The sequence below is a fragment of the Symphalangus syndactylus genome, chromosome 3, assembly GCF_028878055.3.
Source record: "Symphalangus syndactylus isolate Jambi chromosome 3, NHGRI_mSymSyn1-v2.1_pri, whole genome shotgun sequence".
NCBI lineage: Eukaryota > Metazoa > Chordata > Mammalia > Primates > Hylobatidae > Symphalangus > Symphalangus syndactylus.
Genome location: NC_072425.2, coordinates 130982995 through 130999338, shown reverse-complemented (window position 1 = coordinate 130999338; position 16344 = coordinate 130982995). Strand labels below are relative to the sequence as shown.

The following is a 16344-nucleotide window of genomic DNA, read 5'->3' as shown; positions in this document are numbered from 1 at the left end:
ATCCCTGTATACCCCTCCTTAGTCTCATCCTCCACTCCTTTTCCAGATCACTAATATCATGAAGTTGGTGTTTATCCTTCCTGTGCAAATGCTTTTCAACCTACTTGTCATCTCCCAGTTTCCTGGACCTAGAGGCACCAATCTTTTTTTTTTTTTTGACAGAGTCTAGCTCTGTCACCGAGGATGGAGTGCAGTGGTACTATCTCAGCCGATTAGCTGGGATTACAGGCATGCACCACCACGCCTGGCTAATTTTTGTATTTTTGGTTTTCTTTTGGTAGAGGAGGGTTTCACCATGTTGGCCAGGCTGGTCTCGAACTCCTGACCTCCAGTGATCCACCTGTCTCGACCTCCCAAAGTGTTGGGATTAGCTAACTGTAAATCTCTTCTTCTAACCATCCAACCTCTTCCCAAAGCTGCTGAAAAATCGTTAAGAGGAGAGTTTAGGGTTTCACTGCATTTTATTCTTCCCACCCCCATCATCTGATGGGGGATGAGTGTTCAGGGAAGCTGCTACAAGTGAGGTGAAGAAAAAAAAGACATTAGGGGTTAGAGAAGCCTAGTACAGAGTTATCAGGGCTGTGTAGTAGAGCGTTGGTTTTGCCTTCAACCTAAAAGCAAAGTTGTGAAAGAGGAGCAGAATTCCAAAGTCCCTTATTCAGGGGAGGGTCAATGGGGAAAAGTTCACAAATAGAGTGGACTTACGGAGAGCCCGAGTTTCTCTTGATCTAAGAGAGCATGTTTTAAAGCCATGGTGAGCTGCGGGGGTGGGACAAGGGTGTAAGGGCCTTGAACACCCAGTTTTTGGTGGAAGGGTTCAGACCTTGGCTTGGGATTGCTGAGATGAATTGGCATTGGAAACAGGGCATGGGACTTTGTCTGTTTTGAAAAGGTCCCGGGCATTCCCTGGGTCCTGAGGGACCTAAGCAGAAATCCTTTGTCCCCACCTAACCAGGACTGTACCCCTCCTCCACTGGGCTGTACCCACTCAAGCGTACTGCCAGATAGACCAGAGCATAACCAGGGTGATGCTGTAGGCCAGCACCGCCAGCAGGTAAATGTGGAATAGCAGCTTGTCCAGCACGGAGCCCACGCGCAGCCAGTCTCGGGCCACCTCTCTGATCTCATCCCGCTTTTCCAGGAATTGCCGGATGGAGGACAGCTCCTGCAGCAGCCCACACACCGCCAGCGAGGCCTCCCGAGGTGGCGGGGGAGGGCTACATCTGTCCCTGGGGCTCTTCTCCAAGTCCTGGGGACATCCCATGTGGCTGCAGTGGTTTCTCATAGCTGGAAGAAGGGCAGGGCATTGGCAAGAGAGGGAGACCCCAGGTGGTGACCTGAACATGGTCCCTTATGCTTCTATAGCCTGTAAATTTTGGGGGGGAATAAATTTTTTTTTCTCACTCTGTCACCCAGGCTGGAGGGCAGTGGTGTGATCTAGGCTCACTGCAACCTCTGCCTCCCGAGTTCAAGCAATTCTGCTGCCTCAACCTCCTGAGTAGCTGGGATTACAGGCACGTGCCATTACACCTGGTTAATTTTTTTTTTTTTTTTCAGTAGAAACAGGATTTCACCATGTTGGCCAGGCTGGTCTTGAACTCTTGACCTCAAGTGTTCCGCCTACTTTGGCCTCCCACGGTGCTGGGATTACAGGTGTGAGCCACCGTGGCTGTTCAGGAACAACTTTATACATTAAAAGTATAAAGAGTAACTTACATACCTGCAAATCCACCATCCAATTTAAATTGAAAAACCAGTACGAATGAAGATCCTCGTATACCCCTCCTTACGCACATCCTCCACCCCTCTTCCAGATCATTAATGTCACGAAGTATCCTTCCTATACGTTGCTTTTCAACCTATGGGCTTTCCTCAGCAACCTGATATACATTATTTCATTTGAGCCTCACAATAGCCTCACAAGAGAGGCAGAGTAGGCGTGATTACTATTCTGTTTGTTTGTTTGGAGACCAAGTCTCACTCTCTTGCCCAGGCTAGAGTGCAATGGTGCAATCTCAGCTCACTGCAACCTCTGCCTCCCGAGTTCAAGCGATTCTCCTTCCTCAGCCTCCTGAGTAGCTGGGATTACAGGCATGTGCCACCACACCCAGGTAATTTTTGTAATTTTAGTAGAGACGGGGTTTCACCATGTTGGTCAGGCTGATGTTGAACTCCTGACTTCGTGATCCACCCCCCTTGGCCTCCCAAAGTGCTCGGATTACAGGTGTGAGCCACTGTGCCTAGCCAACTATTCCCACCATATAAAAAATGGTGAAGCTGAGAGAGGTTAGGTGACTAGCCTGTGGTCACATACTTGGAGGATCATTTAATGATGAGACCACCAAGGCTCAGGTATCTGGACTCCCAATCCACTGCTACTTCTGCTCCATTTTGTTGCCTCAGAGGGGCAGCAGGCTGGAGGGTGCTGCTCTCACGTCCATGACTGCAGGTCCTGGACCAGGAAATACACCTACAGAAGTGGCTTCCTTCACCAAGGTAAATTAGGCAGTAGGCTGGCAGACTAGTTCACTAGCTCTCGATGAGATGGCCTCAGACAAGCCAAAAATCTCATGTAAAAGGCCTGGCTCTAGTCAGGAGGAAGGACAAAAGGGAGTGGAGTGGAGAGGAGTGGTTAGAAAGAGAAGCTTAGGGTTGGATGGGCCTGGGTTCTACCAATTCCTGGCTCTGTGATTTAGGACAAGCAAATTCTCTATAGCTCTGCTTCCTTATTGGAAAAATGAGAATGAGAATCCTCTTGGGTTGTCATAAGTATTACATGTGATCATGTAGACAAAGTGCTTTGCACATGCCTGGCACAAAATGTTCAGTAAATAAACCAACCAACTAACCACCGCCAACTACAACAAATGGTAGCTATAACAATTCCTCAGGAGGTATGAACTCCACATTTAATGTCTCTGTGCCTCATAGGTATTTGAAATTCTAAGGAACCTGGTCTTTGGGCTGTATATTTGTTGTTTTTAATTTTTATTTTTGAGACAGTGTCTTACTCTGTCTCCAGGTGGGATGCAGTGACGTGAACACAGCTCCCTGCAGCCTCAACCTCCTGGGCTCAAGTGATTCACTTCAGCCTCCTGAAATAGCTAGGACCACAGGAGTGCATGACCATGCACAGCCAACTTAAAAAAAAAAATTAGTAGAGATGAGGTCTCACTATGTTGGCCAGGCTGGTCTTGAACTCCTGGGCTCAAGTGATCCTCCCACCTCGGCCTCCCAAAGTACTGGGATTGTAGGCATGAGCCACCATGCCCTGCTTTGGGCTGTTTAGAATAAGAGTTTTAGAAACCCCAGAGGCAGTATTTAACTGTATGAGGCAGGGAGACCAATAATTTCCCAAGGGGCATCCATTTGACTTCACCCATGGGTCCATCCTAGAGAGAGGCCATTCTCAGCCCAGAGGACTCAGCTCCTGACATGCTCAGCCCCTGGGATTCCTACCCTCTCTGTCAACACCCAAGGTGATGAGAGGTTATGTAAGTGAAGAAAGGGTCTGGACTGACACCTTTGGCTGAAGGCTGCCCCTCCACCCCAGTAAGGCAGGGCATGGGATGCCATGTGCAGTACAGCACCTCCTTGGCAGGCCACGCCCTCCAGAGACTTTCCACGACATCCAAGCCAGAAGCAGCCCCTCTGTATGGACTCTTCCCTTCTGTTCCTCACCTGAGCAGTCATCAGTCTTGGTGGCTTGGGAGGTGGCTGGGGGCCTCTGGGAAGTTGACTGCTCCCTCAGGCAAAGCAGCCAGGCGATTCTCTCCAGAACCAGGTGACGCAGCCAAGCAGGCACGGGCTGCTGCAGGTCTTGCTTGTGCACCAGACGCACAATGAAGATGGTCTCGGCCAAACTTATCACCAGCAGAGCCATGCACACCACAAAGTAGACACCTGTGCAGCCCAGGGCAGAGGCAAGAGACACATGCAGGAGGTGGGAGGGGGTGGGTTTCTCACCAGACTGAGCTCTGCTACCAGGAGAGGCCTTACCAATGAGAGGAGTGCCGATGGCAGTGGCCGGCAGTGTGTCAGAAACGATGATCAGGAAGACTGAGTAGCCCAGGAGGAGTGTGATCTTGAAAGAGACCCTCTCGCCACTGTTGGGGGGCAGGTAGAAGCCCACGATGTCCATGACCATGAGGAAGATGCTGGGCAGCAGCAGGCTGACCACATAGAAGAGGGGCCGCCGGCGGATGACCACCTGGGACCGGGAGAAGAGCTTGTGGGAAGCCTGGGGCAGACAGGCTCTGCTCCCAGGAACCACCCCACAAGCTCAGACTCCTTGTTTTATGGGGCTTCCAGCCTGGATTGCTCAGAGAAGAAAACAGACAGACCCCCATACCCTGCCTCTCAATCCAGGCTTATGGCTGTTTAGAATAAGTAAGGGACATTCATGGAGTTTCTCCTTCTACTTCACTGAAGTTCCACATGTGTGCAACCCTGGGGTTGGAAAAAGGCTATAGAAGTTCTTTCCAGTATGCCTCCTTAAGTCTACCCGGGTGTGAAGATTTATTCACCATTTTACCCACATTCGTTCCCACTCACATAGAACTTCATTTCTGCATAGTAGTCACTGCTTTCCATGCTGAACTCCCGAAAGTAGGGCAGCACCCCCAGCAACTCCCACTCTCCCTGGTTCATGAAGACACTCCTGTCGGATTTCACCTTTTCTGGCAAGCGCCACAAAGAGATGTTGATGTCCTGGACTGAGAGAGAATAAAGCAAGCCAGCTTTGGAATCTAGTGCCCAGAGCCTCCCGGACCCTGTGATGATGGGACACAGGTGGGCAGCAACCAAGGGGAGCTGATATCCGATGGCTCAACCTCAGCCTCAGCACATCACCTTCAGCCTCAGTGTCCTCAGCTATAAAATGAGGTACTCATCATACCTATCTCACAGGGCCACACTGAGGGCAGATGGAGTCTTAAATGAAAACACATGGTGCAAAGAACCATGCAAACCATTCATTAGAAAGCGCTCTCTCTCCTTCACACACACACACAAACACACACATACACACCCCTTCCAAACAGCTTTCTAGCTTTCCCTGTTAGAATTGCCCATTGCAGAAATGAACAAAAGTCAACATTCTTCACCTTTGCCTTGATGGAACTGCCTGTCTTTAAAAGTGAATTAAGAAAATAAGCAAAATCCTCACTTACAGAATGCAATTCCACTTCCCAAGATCTGCAGCAGAGACATATGTACTAGGAAGGACAGAAGTATCCATTGCAGCAAAATATTGGAAAATACTAAACTATCCATCAATCAGAAAATGCTTAATAAGCTAGGATGCAACCAAAATCATTAGATGTTTGCATTGGTGGTAGTGGTGAGCACAGCTGCTTTCCAAAATCATGAGCTATTTTATAGCAGCTAAAATTTTTGAGGAAGACCTAAATGTGCATGAACTTCAAAAAATGTCCAAGACCTATTGTTGAGTAAAAAGAATCAAGTAGTAGTATATAATAATATATATACTGATATATTTATCTAAAATACGAACTCATAAAGCAATTTCCATGTACTTTCCATAGATGTGTATGTGTGTATGTAAATGTGTAGTGAAGGATTTGGAAAAATATACTGTGCTAGATAAAGTTTCTACTGATAAAAGTGGCTAACTCTTGTTGTTCGTGAAGTTTGGGATTGGGGGTAGAAGTCAAAGGAGACGTTAGCCTTATCTGTAGTTTTGGTTTTGGTCAAGGCAGTCATGCATCACTGTCATAACTTAAGTTTAAGGTGGTGAATACATCAGAACAGAAGTGGGGGATGACTTTTTTTTTCTTTTTTGAGATGGAGTCTCATTCTGTCACCCAGGCTGGAGTGCGGTGGTGCAACCTCGGCTCACTGCAACCTCCACCCTCCGAGTTGAAGTGATTCTCCTGCTTCAGTCTCCTGAGCAGCTGGATTACAGGCGCCTGCCACTGCACACAGCTAATTTTTTGTATTTTTAGTAGAGACAGGGTTTCACCATCTTGGCCAGGATGGTCTTGATCTCATGACCTCGTGATCCACCTGCCTCTGCCTCCCAAAGTGCTGGGATTACAGGCGTGAGCCACCGCGCCCAGCCTGGGGGATGCCTTCTTGCAACAGGGTGGTGTGCACTTCACCAGCCCTCTAGCAAGCCCTTAGCTAGCATTCATCTGCTTGGTAACATTTGCTGAGACCCTTCCTCTGTGCCAGGCCTTGTGCTGGGGATCTAAAGGTGGGCGAAAAATCATGTCCCTGCCCTTTCCAAATTTTTTTACTTTTTATTTTTATAGGGTCTCATCATGTTGCTCAGACTGGCCTCAAACTCCTGGGCTGAAGCAATCCTCCTGCCTTGGCCTCCCAAAGTGCTGGGACTACATTTGTGAGCAACTGCACCCACCTCTTTCTAAGTTTATATCTAGGAGAGAAGGACACATTGAACAAGTACTTACAAGGGTGACAGAGGTGGGAGAGGACCAGGATGCTATAAACTGAGCAACAGGGATGGCCTAGTCTAGGGGATGAGAGGGTAAACTGAGGAGCTGAAACTTATGCTGCCATCAGAAGGGTGAGTAGAAGGGTTGGCCAGGCTAGGTGTGGTTGGGGGGAGCAGGTGTGGGGCAGGATGGGAGAGGGAGGAAAGGGCCAGGTAGCATAGGAGAGGAAACAACATGTGATAAAGAGAAAGAATATGAGGGTTTGGGGCTAGAAAGGAAGGCAGCTGGGCGGAAGCAGAGCTCAGGGGAGCAGATGAGCCTGGAGCAGCGGGCTGTGGCAGTCAGCTCAAGAGGGTGGATTGTGTTCCAGGGTATCTGGGATCCTACTGAGGGGTTTTAAGTGACACGGTCAGATTTGCATTTTACTAAAATCTCACTGGCTTCTGTGAGAATCACGAATTTAGGGGGACACGAATGCATGGGGAAACCAGGTAGGAGGCTAAAGCAGAAACCTAGGCAGGAGACGAGGGTGACTTGCATGGGGGTAAAGGGAAATAAATGGATCTGAGAGATGCTTAGTGCCAGATCCTGTTGGAGATATTGGGAAAAATTGTCCCTTACTGAGCGTCTTGCAGTCGATTCACACCCTCATTGAATACTGATATATTAATGTAAAATAAGAACTCATAAAGCAATTTCCGTGTACTTTCCATAGATGTGTATGTGTGTATATGTAGGCACACATGAATGTGTGAATGTAAATGTGTAGAGAAGGGTCTGGAAAAATATACTGTGCTATATAAAGTTTCTACTGATAAAAGTGATTAACTCTTACTGTCAGGGCAGCAAGAGCAGCAGATTCACCTCATGCAGAGGATAAGGAAGCAGAGGCCCAAGGCATTAGCAGGCTGATATGCAAGAAGGCGCCCTGGGGAGCCCTCCTCGCTCAGATGTCCCTGGGGTCCCCCAACCTCCACCCCTGCCCCGGCGAAGCCCACATACTCACTGGTGTGCAGCCAGCTGGTAAAGGTCAGCGAGCAGTTCTGGACATCGAAGGGGAAGTTGTAGATGTCGAGGCTGCAGGCAGTCACCACCTGAAGGGGCTTATAGTTCTGAACTTCGCCTTGATGCCGAATATACACGTACGGGATATTTGGAGACTTCCCCACATCCACGCTGGCCGGGGAAAGGGGGTCAGTTTGGGAGCTCAAGAGGCAGGGCAAGCTCTGGGGGCCTGAAGATCTTGGAACAACTGGGTAGGGAATGAAGTTCGGGTAGGGAATGAAGTTCTGGGAGGGTATAGGCAGCCAGACAACCTGGATGTGTTGCCTGGCTTCGGTTTTTCCAACCTTCCTTTCTTAGGCTTCCTGATCTGCCGTTGTCAAGGCTACTTTTCAAGCAGTCATGGGCATTTCTCCTTTATTCCCCTGGCTCCTGGCCACACAAGGCAGGAAGGAAAACCCATGGGCCCAAAAGCCATGGACAGTAGGGAGCGTGCCCAGTGGCCCCAACCTGTCACTGCCCCAGGCTGGGCAAAGCTTGGCTCCCAGGATCACCAGTCCTGTGGGACCAGGCAGGCTTGGTGAAAGAGCAGGATCTTGTGTTCCATCCTGGCTCTGGCTTCTCTTTGCTTCCCACCCCTAGAAGTTCTTTGAAATGAAAATAATGATCTCTGGATGAAAATGAGCTAGAGAAATGGATAAGAATTGGGGAAAGCCAGAAAAGCCCCACAAGACCTCGTTCCACTCTCTTAGCTGATCTCAAAGTGGTAGGCCCTCTTGAGTGACCACTGTGGCATGGAGTGGGCTGAGCCCAGGGTGCTAAGCCCTCAGCCTTCTGTGAGTTCAGGCTGAGAGATGAGAAGTCAAGACTAAGGCCACTTCACTGTTGAAACTGCAGAGGCAGCAGAAACTGGGATTTCCCAGAACCCTCCAGCCTGAGCTATGCAGGGGATGGGTTGTGGTCCAGGTCAACTACCTCCTTTGGAAAAATGTCAGTGGCACCTCCTGGAGTTGGACAATGCTGTGGGTATGGGGTGGAGGATGGCTTATCCCACCTGTCACCTTCCCTTTTCCTCTGTCTTCCCAGCCATCTTCCCTGCCCTTGAATTCTGAAACCCAGTTGGTGGGCCCTGAATGAACCTGCAGGATGAGGAGAAGGAATGTTGTCTGGTGCCAAATGGGACCGTGTTTGGCTGCCAGGAATAAAGCCTGGTGGGACCCACTTTGTATTGGGGAAGCAATCTGTGGCCTGTCAGGTAGATGTGTGACTTGGGAAGTCTGCACATGTCCCCCAGCTCCAAATCTGCTTTGCGGGCCAGAAGCGGCAGCCACTATCAGTGCTCCAATTTTTTTTTTTCTTTTGAGACAGAGTCTTGCTGTGTCGCCCAGGCTGGAGTATAATGGTATGATCTCGGCTCACCACGACCTCTACCTCCCAGGTTCAAGTGATTCTCCTGTCTCAGCTGCCTGAGTAGCTGGGATTACAGGTGCTTGCCAGCATGCCCGGCTAGTTTTTGTATTTTTAGTAGAGATGGGGTTTCACCATGTTGGCCAGGCTAGTCTTTAACTCCTGACCTCTGGTGATCTACCCACCTCGGCCTCCAAAGTGCTGGGATTACAGGTGTGAGCCACTGAGCCCGGCCAAGTGCTCCATTTTTTTTTTAAGAAACATTTACTGTCTCCTTTAGAAGTGCAGCTGTCCCATTAGGTTATTATAACTCAGTGTTAATTCATTCACTGGTTTCTTTCCCTGTGGCAGGGGCCCTTGGACTACGAAGTATGGAATTTCAACAACAAGCACCGAAAAGGAGTTTTCAAAAAGAAAAGAACAGAAAAAGGTCGGGGGTGGTGGAAGACAAAGGGAATCTGGACTCACACCAGCTTTATCTACAGTCTGCAATTCCTGATGGGACATCTCAAATGCAACAGTGACAATCTTGTCTCTCTGTCCCTGGGTTTCTCCAGCCCCTAAGTCACCCAGCCACCTCACAACAGATAACGGTACTCACAACTCATTGATGAGAATGTCCGGGACCCAGATGCTGTCTGTGGGGATGGACAACTTGGTGATGTTGTCAAAGTCCTCAGGGTTCCACTGGAGAAACTCATCAGTCCAGTACTAGGGGAGGAGCAGGGATGGTCACAGGCAGCCCCCTCCATCTCCAGTGAGGGTTGCCTGCAACTCAGGCAGACTTCACCCTCAGTGCCCAGGCAACAGGTGGGCATCTTCCTGGGAGAAGCAGGTGTCAGTGGCACCCAAATCCCTCAGCAGTAACTGAGAGTTCCCCCACCGCTTCATTCACACTCTGCCTCCACACATAACAACTCGGCTAGATGCAGCCTTGCCCCAGGAAGGAAGTCAGTCATTTCGAATACTGTGAGATCCCCCTCTGCCAGCTGAGAATCGCAGACAAATAACTTCTTGGATCTTGGTCTCAACGTATTTATATGGAGATCATAACATCTACTTCACAGGGTGGAGATGGCTGTTGTTAAGTTTTGATTAAGGTATTCTCCATTTTCAGGCCAGGATGGCCAGTCTAAAATGTAAATTCGATCATGATACTCCCTTGCTTGAAATCCTTCATGGGTGCCCCATTGCCTTTAGGATAAAGTTAAACTTCACAGCCAACACAGGCTGATATAATCTGACCTCCGCTATCTCTCTAGCCTCATGTTTTGGCCATGCCTCTTTGTGACTTCTACACTGCAGCCGTATGCAATGAAACACTGCTGGAACCTCCATGTCTCTGCATATCCTGCTCCCTCTCCCCTATCTTCTTTACCAAGGTGCATTTTCCTCATCCTTCTGGACTTAGCCAAGGCATCTGTCTGTTCCCTTCTCCAGGACATTGTCCATGACCCCCACACCACAGGCTGGGTGACATGCGTCTCCTCTGTGCTCCCATAGTTAGCACCTTGTCCTTGCCACGTTGGAGTGGCTGTCTTGTTGCATTTCAGTTGTCAGTACCTGTATCTGGTCTGTGAGCTCATGGTGGGCAGGGCCTCGAACTAGTTTGTGTCTCTAATTCTAGTCTCTTAGCACAGTTGCTGGTGCATGTAGACTGTCATTCCCTCACTGCTGATGCCAGCAACTGGGGCGGACAAGTGGTCCTAGAGCTCCAGAGGTGAGAGCTCGGATGGATGTCCTGGGAAAGGAGCTCCAGGCTGCCTGTGCTTGTTTGGGTCCCTTCCCTTTGTGCACTGCAGTAAGGGATCCCTCTGTGAGGCAGGGACGGAGCAGTATCTCAGGGATCAGCATTCTAGCTTCTTCCTCCACCCCACGCCCTGTCCCATGCCTGGTCGTGGTGATGGATGTGCCATGAGCCGTGGGGAGGGATAAAAGAGACCCACTTATGCCAGGTGTGTCCCCAGAGCCTCTTGGGCATGGCCTCTGTGAGCTGTCCTCATGCTTCTGCCTCCGTGTGTTCAGTCACTTTAGTTTCCCCTCTGCTCTGACTTCTCCCCAACAACCCCAGGGGCTTCCAGAGCAGGACCCTTGGATAGCGACCTCCACTCTTTTCCTACCCCACCCCAGCTCGAAGCCAGAATTCCTGCCAAGCCTCAGACATATCCACACACCAGGGGCTGACCCAGGCCCATCAGAAGCTAAAAGAGTGGGGAAATGGCCAAGGATGTGAGGACTAAGTGGATGGAACGAACCGTCCTGTTTCAATCACCCAATTTGGTTGCTGTCCAGTTTGGCTGAATAGAAGAATGGTCTAGCAAACAGAGTTGGCTGAGAGTGAAGGGGCTGGCTCGTGAGTTCCTTTCAACAGAGGCTGGGACAGGCCATAGTTTGGGGTGCTTTGAAGAACTTCAGAAGCCAGAGGGGGGTTGGAGGGTTTCTCCTCCACTATCTTTAAGCCTCCTTCCACTCTCAGACCTGAGATGAGGAGATTCCACACTCCTGGATCTCAGGCTGAGGGTGCTTCTCAACCTCTCCCCTCACCTTCCCTTGATGAGGCCACTGAAACTCCCGAACTCCCGACTCCTTCCCAGGAGGATGGGTAACGGGGGCAGGGAGGGGCGGGCCTGCTCACCTGCCGGTACCAGATGTAGGTGGTCAGCACCTGATTCTTCTCATCCTGGGAAAGGAAAGGGAGCTTGAACAAGTAACCACGTGGACTGGAGGGCCACCCTATATATGCCAGCCCCTAAAGGAGGGGCTTGCTTGTGTCCCTATTGCTTTAGGAAGTGAAAGTGAAAAGTAGGGGCTGGGGCGGGGAAAGTAGATAGACTGGAGCTCCCTGGCCAGATAGGAAAAGTTAGTTGTTCACTAGAGCACACCTAGAAAGAAGTAATAATGATTTTTTTTTTATTTATTTTGAGACAGTCTTGCTTGCTCTGTTGCCCAGGGTGGAGTGCAGTGGCACAATCTCAGCTCATTGCAACCTACACCTCCCAGGTTCCAGCGATTCTCATACCTCAGCCTCCTGAGTTGCTGGGACTACAGGTGTGTGCCACCATGCCCGACTAATTTTTGCATTTTTAGTAGAAATGCAGTTGCTATGTTGGCCAGGCTGGTCTTGAACTCCTGGCCTCAAGTGGCCTGCTGACCTCGGCCTCCCAAATGGCTGGGATTACAGGCGTGAGCCACCGTGCTCTGCCAACAGTGATTTATGTTTCAACTTCTAATATACATATAATGCCGGGAGCAGTGTCTTATGTCTGTAACACCAGCAATTTGGGAAGCTTAGGCAGGCGGATGGCTTCAGGCCAGGTATTCGAGACCTGCCTGGCCAACATGGAAAAACCCTGTCTCTACTAAAAATACAAAAATTAGTCAGGCAGGCTGACTAATTTTAGTAGAGTAATTTTAGTCGACTAAAATTAGTAGAGACTGTGAAGTTGGGTCCTGCCTACCTGACCCCAACACAGAGCCACTGCATCTCTGCAATTGCCTTGTTTATCTCTGCACAATGTCTGACCACCTCTTCTGAGCAGTGCACCCCACCCTACTGTGGTAGTTAATGAAGGAATTGAGGAATAATTCATCTGTTGGCTGATTCTTCAACAATTATTTAGTGACACCTGCCAGGTACCAGGGATGTGTGTAAGGCACTGGTGGCAGAGAGATACATGGGACAGTCTTCATCCTCATACAGCTGACATAGACAGATGATTATCATTATGCAGTGTAGGAAGGACCACATGTGGGAAGTGACCCCCTCACTGTACAGGTGTGGGAGCAGCAGCCACAAGGTGACCCCAGGTTTCTGGTTTGGGCAGCTGTGCAGGTGATGCTACAATCCATCCTGAGCTGTGGTGCCAGACCGTAGGTCCTATGGGTTCTCAAATGCCTACCAAGCTGCATAGGGGGTGACTTGTCTCACATGGCCTTCTCCCACCCCCAAAAGGTCAGCCTGTGTGCAGCTGGGGGCTGATCCTCACCACGTTGAGGATGGCATAGACAATAACGTCAATGGATACGGTGGTTGGCTTCCTCCAGTCCCTCACAGGGCGCACGCCCTTCCTGTAGTTGGTCAAAAGGTAATCTGACAGCCTCAGCAGAGCGGGCCTGGTGGTGTTTCGGCTCCTCCTGGCTGGGAAGGAGAACAGTGCAAAGTAGATACCAGCCTCCCAAGATTTCCCCCTGTTCTCTTGCCCCGGTTTGTAAGCTGTTAAAAGAGATGTATCCCCACCATCCCACCTCACAAAATTCTAAACACAGACTGACATTCTCACCACTAGAGCATTTTGTCTGCAGAGATTTCTACCATAATTCAAATGTATTACCTTGTAGAAAGGACCTATGCATTCATTGACAGGAAAGCAGAGATCTGGCTTAGAAGAGCAAGTGGCACGAGACAGCTGAGGTTCAAATCAGGTTGAGGGCTAAGAAGAGTGGAAAGTAGGTAGCCCACAGGGCCTAAGCAAGGGCCTCTGGGGAGCAACAGGGAAGCTGGCTGTCAGGGTGTGATATTAAAAGCAAGAGGGTTGCAAGAAAGCATGACCCCAAGTGCACAATTTCTAAGCCCAAGGGTCTGCATCAGGGTTTTCCTCAGCCGAGGTCAAACCTCAGCATCTGCACACATCTCCTTTTTGAGTGTGAAACAGGTAAAGAAAGAAGGAAGTGCGGGCATCTGGTGAAAACTGACATTTCCCCTACATCCTGCAAAAGCCACCCCAAGAAGATCCTCGCACCCTGCCCCACGCACACACAAGCTACAGGTGGAGGGCTGGCCCAGTCCACCTCCTAGGGCTGCTGTATGGGCAAACTTGAGGGGCTTAGAAAGACGGTTGGGGCGAGGTGTGGAAGGAATGAGAAGAAATCAAACGACTTCCGGGGCAGGTGGCCTATGGGGACAAACCAGTAATGAGACAGCCCAGCTCCTGGACCCTGGTCCTGTTCTATGAAGATTTCATGTGCAGCTCAGTTTTCACACTGGAAGCAGTAAGAGCACTTCCAGAAGGGTGGCCTGACATGCAAAAGTGAAAATTCATGGGACGGTGAAGGGAGTACAACCTAGAGGGTCAGCATACGGGCAGCAAAGGGGAGATGGAGCTGGCAGGGTAGCCAGGGTCTTTCACTAATCAGGTGCCGGCAGGCCTGGCTTTTGCTAAACAAGACTGCATCTTCTCTCATCCTGTGTGCAACCTGTACAACAAATCAGTCCTGCAGATTCCCCCTCCTTTCACCCCCTTTTCCCTGATAAGCTGCTGGCTTCCTTCAGAAGGACAGAGAAGAGCAGAGAGAACACACACACACACACAATTTTTTTAAGTGTCTCCTTTGGAATAACATCAATGAACATATTCTTCATTTAACTTTAGAACAGTCCACCAGAGTGGCTATTTGCAGACAAGGATCCCCAAGCCCCAGAAAGGTGAGCACCGAGCCCTGCAAGTGGAGGAACTGAGATTCAAATGCAGACCTGTGTGCATCTTTACTACACCAGCAACAGCCTGGGTCCTATTGACTGGGATCCTGACCAGCTTGGAGAGCACTGAACCCATCCCAGCAGGCCCAGGGCAAAGGACCATTGCTGGGAGGGGCAGTTTCTTCTCAGTCAAGGAAGCCCTCGACCACAGTCATCACTTACAGCTTGCGTTTGCTTAACCCACGGAGCACTCTCAAATGACCACTCCTGGGAGGAAGGACATCTTGCCCAGAGCTCTTCACGTCTGTCCAACCCCTGGATGACTTCCTCTAATTGTGCCCCAGTGTGCTCCACCCCAGCTCTGTAGGGAGAGAAACCTCCTAGAGGGGAATGAACATGGTCTGCAGCAAAAGGAAGCAGGTCCCTTTGTGGCTAAAACATCCTACATTTAAGGGAGTCAGGAGAAGACGGGTATAGGGAATGTGGAGAGAAATTGGGTGTTACTGGAGTTTAGTCCTGGAAAGGAACTTGGGGAACCGCAGGCCCAGGGAACGAACTCATGCAACAAAACCAGTGAAGCTGAGGAAAGATGACTAGACTAGTTCTGGTCCCCACTCTGCTGCTAACAAACTGTGTGACCTTGAATGAATTATCTGCTCCCCACTCTCTGGGCCACAGCATTCCCATTTATAACAGGCAAGGGTGGACCAAATGAGTTCTAAGTTCCCTTGCAGCTTTCATTCAAATAGTTTAGGGAAAGGGCAAAGAGGAGAGGAGCCCCCTCCTGGTTCCTGTCTTTTTATTTCTGATACGCCAGGCTACTTCTCTGCTCCCCTCTTTGCAAGCTCCGCTCTTGCCCCACCCCAGGACTCAACATTCCTAACTCTCTCTAGCTTAACCATGATGCCTCAAATGCTGTCATGCTCATAGGTGGTAAGATAGCTGAACTTCCTGCAGCCACACCGTTCCCCACCCTCCTCTCCACAGCCCTCGGAGGATTGAAGCATCCCCTGCCCCACCTCAGCAGATGGTCAGCCAAGTTCTGCTGCTTCCCGAAGTCTGCTTACCTTCTCCCTGTGCCAGGAGTGTGGGGAGGAGCAAGGCGAGCAGCGCCTGCTGGACCCACAGCGGCATAGCGAGCTTCCCACGCGTAGGAGTGCTGCTGAGTGCTCAGGGCCAGGCCCACCAAGGGCCAGCTTGCCTGCCCTCTGCCAACCTCATGTCCCAGCCAGCCTGCCTCTCGCGGCCACTGCTCACACCTTCTGAGGCTGCAGCCTCACACTCCCTGGGCCACCAAGGCTGGGGAGCTGCCAAGTTTTCCTGCAATCCGTCCTTCAGCTGGATCATGTTTCAGGCGGGAGGAAAGGGGAGGGGACGGCTGAGAGGGAAGTCCGCCCTAGCTGATGTCATGCTGTGGGAGCTCAGTCCACCCATTCAGCCAGGGGGCTTGGCCATGTTTCCCCAAGGAGTAACTTAGGTGGGGACAGGGGCTGCAGAAGCCCATGAGACAAGGGTGCAGCCTGACCCCTGGGAGGTGCACCATGCTGCTGCTTTCACTGATGTCCCTTGGCAAGTATGCTTCTGTGGCACTGGGCTGGGGCAGGATAGGGTGAGTCAGGCAGGAGCAGGAAGGCCATTCTCTTGCTCCCCAGGGTGACATAACCAAGCAGGTGACTGGGCACCTCTGCAGTTACAGGAAGGGTAACTGGGGTCACCACAGGTCTGCCCTTTTGTGCTCATCTAATTAGTCATACTTAAATAGTAAAATATATATTAAAAATAATAAAACATATAATAAAAATAAACTTTTACTATACATATTTATTTTATGCATTCTTGCCATACATAATAAACACATATAGTAAAAATAATAATAGTATGTGCACTTTGTAGAAAAATATGAAGAAAAATTAAAATCATCTGTAAACTTACGACTCAGAGACAGCCACTCTTCACATTTTGGTATATATTCTTCCATAATTTCCTTCAGTAATGTGTATACAATGAAGTAAATATCACACACATATAATTTTGTACCCTCTTTTTTTGCTTGATATCATTTCGTAAGCATTTCTTTTCTTTCTTTTTTTCTCTTTTCTT

The 16344-nt window shown here is 49.9% G+C and overlaps 1 protein-coding gene across 5 annotated transcripts; it reads right to left on the bottom strand.

Moving 5' to 3' along the window:
- Nucleotides 1-442: 442 nt before the first annotated feature.
- HTR3A (5-hydroxytryptamine receptor 3A) lies at nucleotides 443-15625 on the bottom strand. 5 transcript variants are annotated; one of them, XM_055273199.1, is made up of 9 exons: nucleotides 15312-15625; nucleotides 12815-12966; nucleotides 11464-11508; nucleotides 9430-9539; nucleotides 7426-7595; nucleotides 4555-4715; nucleotides 4000-4210; nucleotides 3682-3903; nucleotides 443-1287 (listed from the first exon to the last, which is right to left on the bottom strand). In XM_055273199.1, the coding sequence occupies exons 1-9, from the start codon at nucleotides 15376-15378 to the stop codon at nucleotides 989-991; spliced, it is 1437 nt and encodes a 478-aa protein (XP_055129174.1). In that variant the 5' UTR covers nucleotides 15379-15625; the 3' UTR covers nucleotides 443-988. The 5 variants fall into 5 exon arrangements, with proteins under 5 accessions (XP_055129174.1, XP_055129175.1, XP_055129171.1 ...); XM_055273200.1 differs by lacking the exon at nucleotides 15312-15625 and adding an exon at nucleotides 13160-13297; XM_055273196.1 differs by having other exon boundaries at nucleotides 3682-4210.
- Nucleotides 15626-16344: the final 719 nt, after the last annotated feature.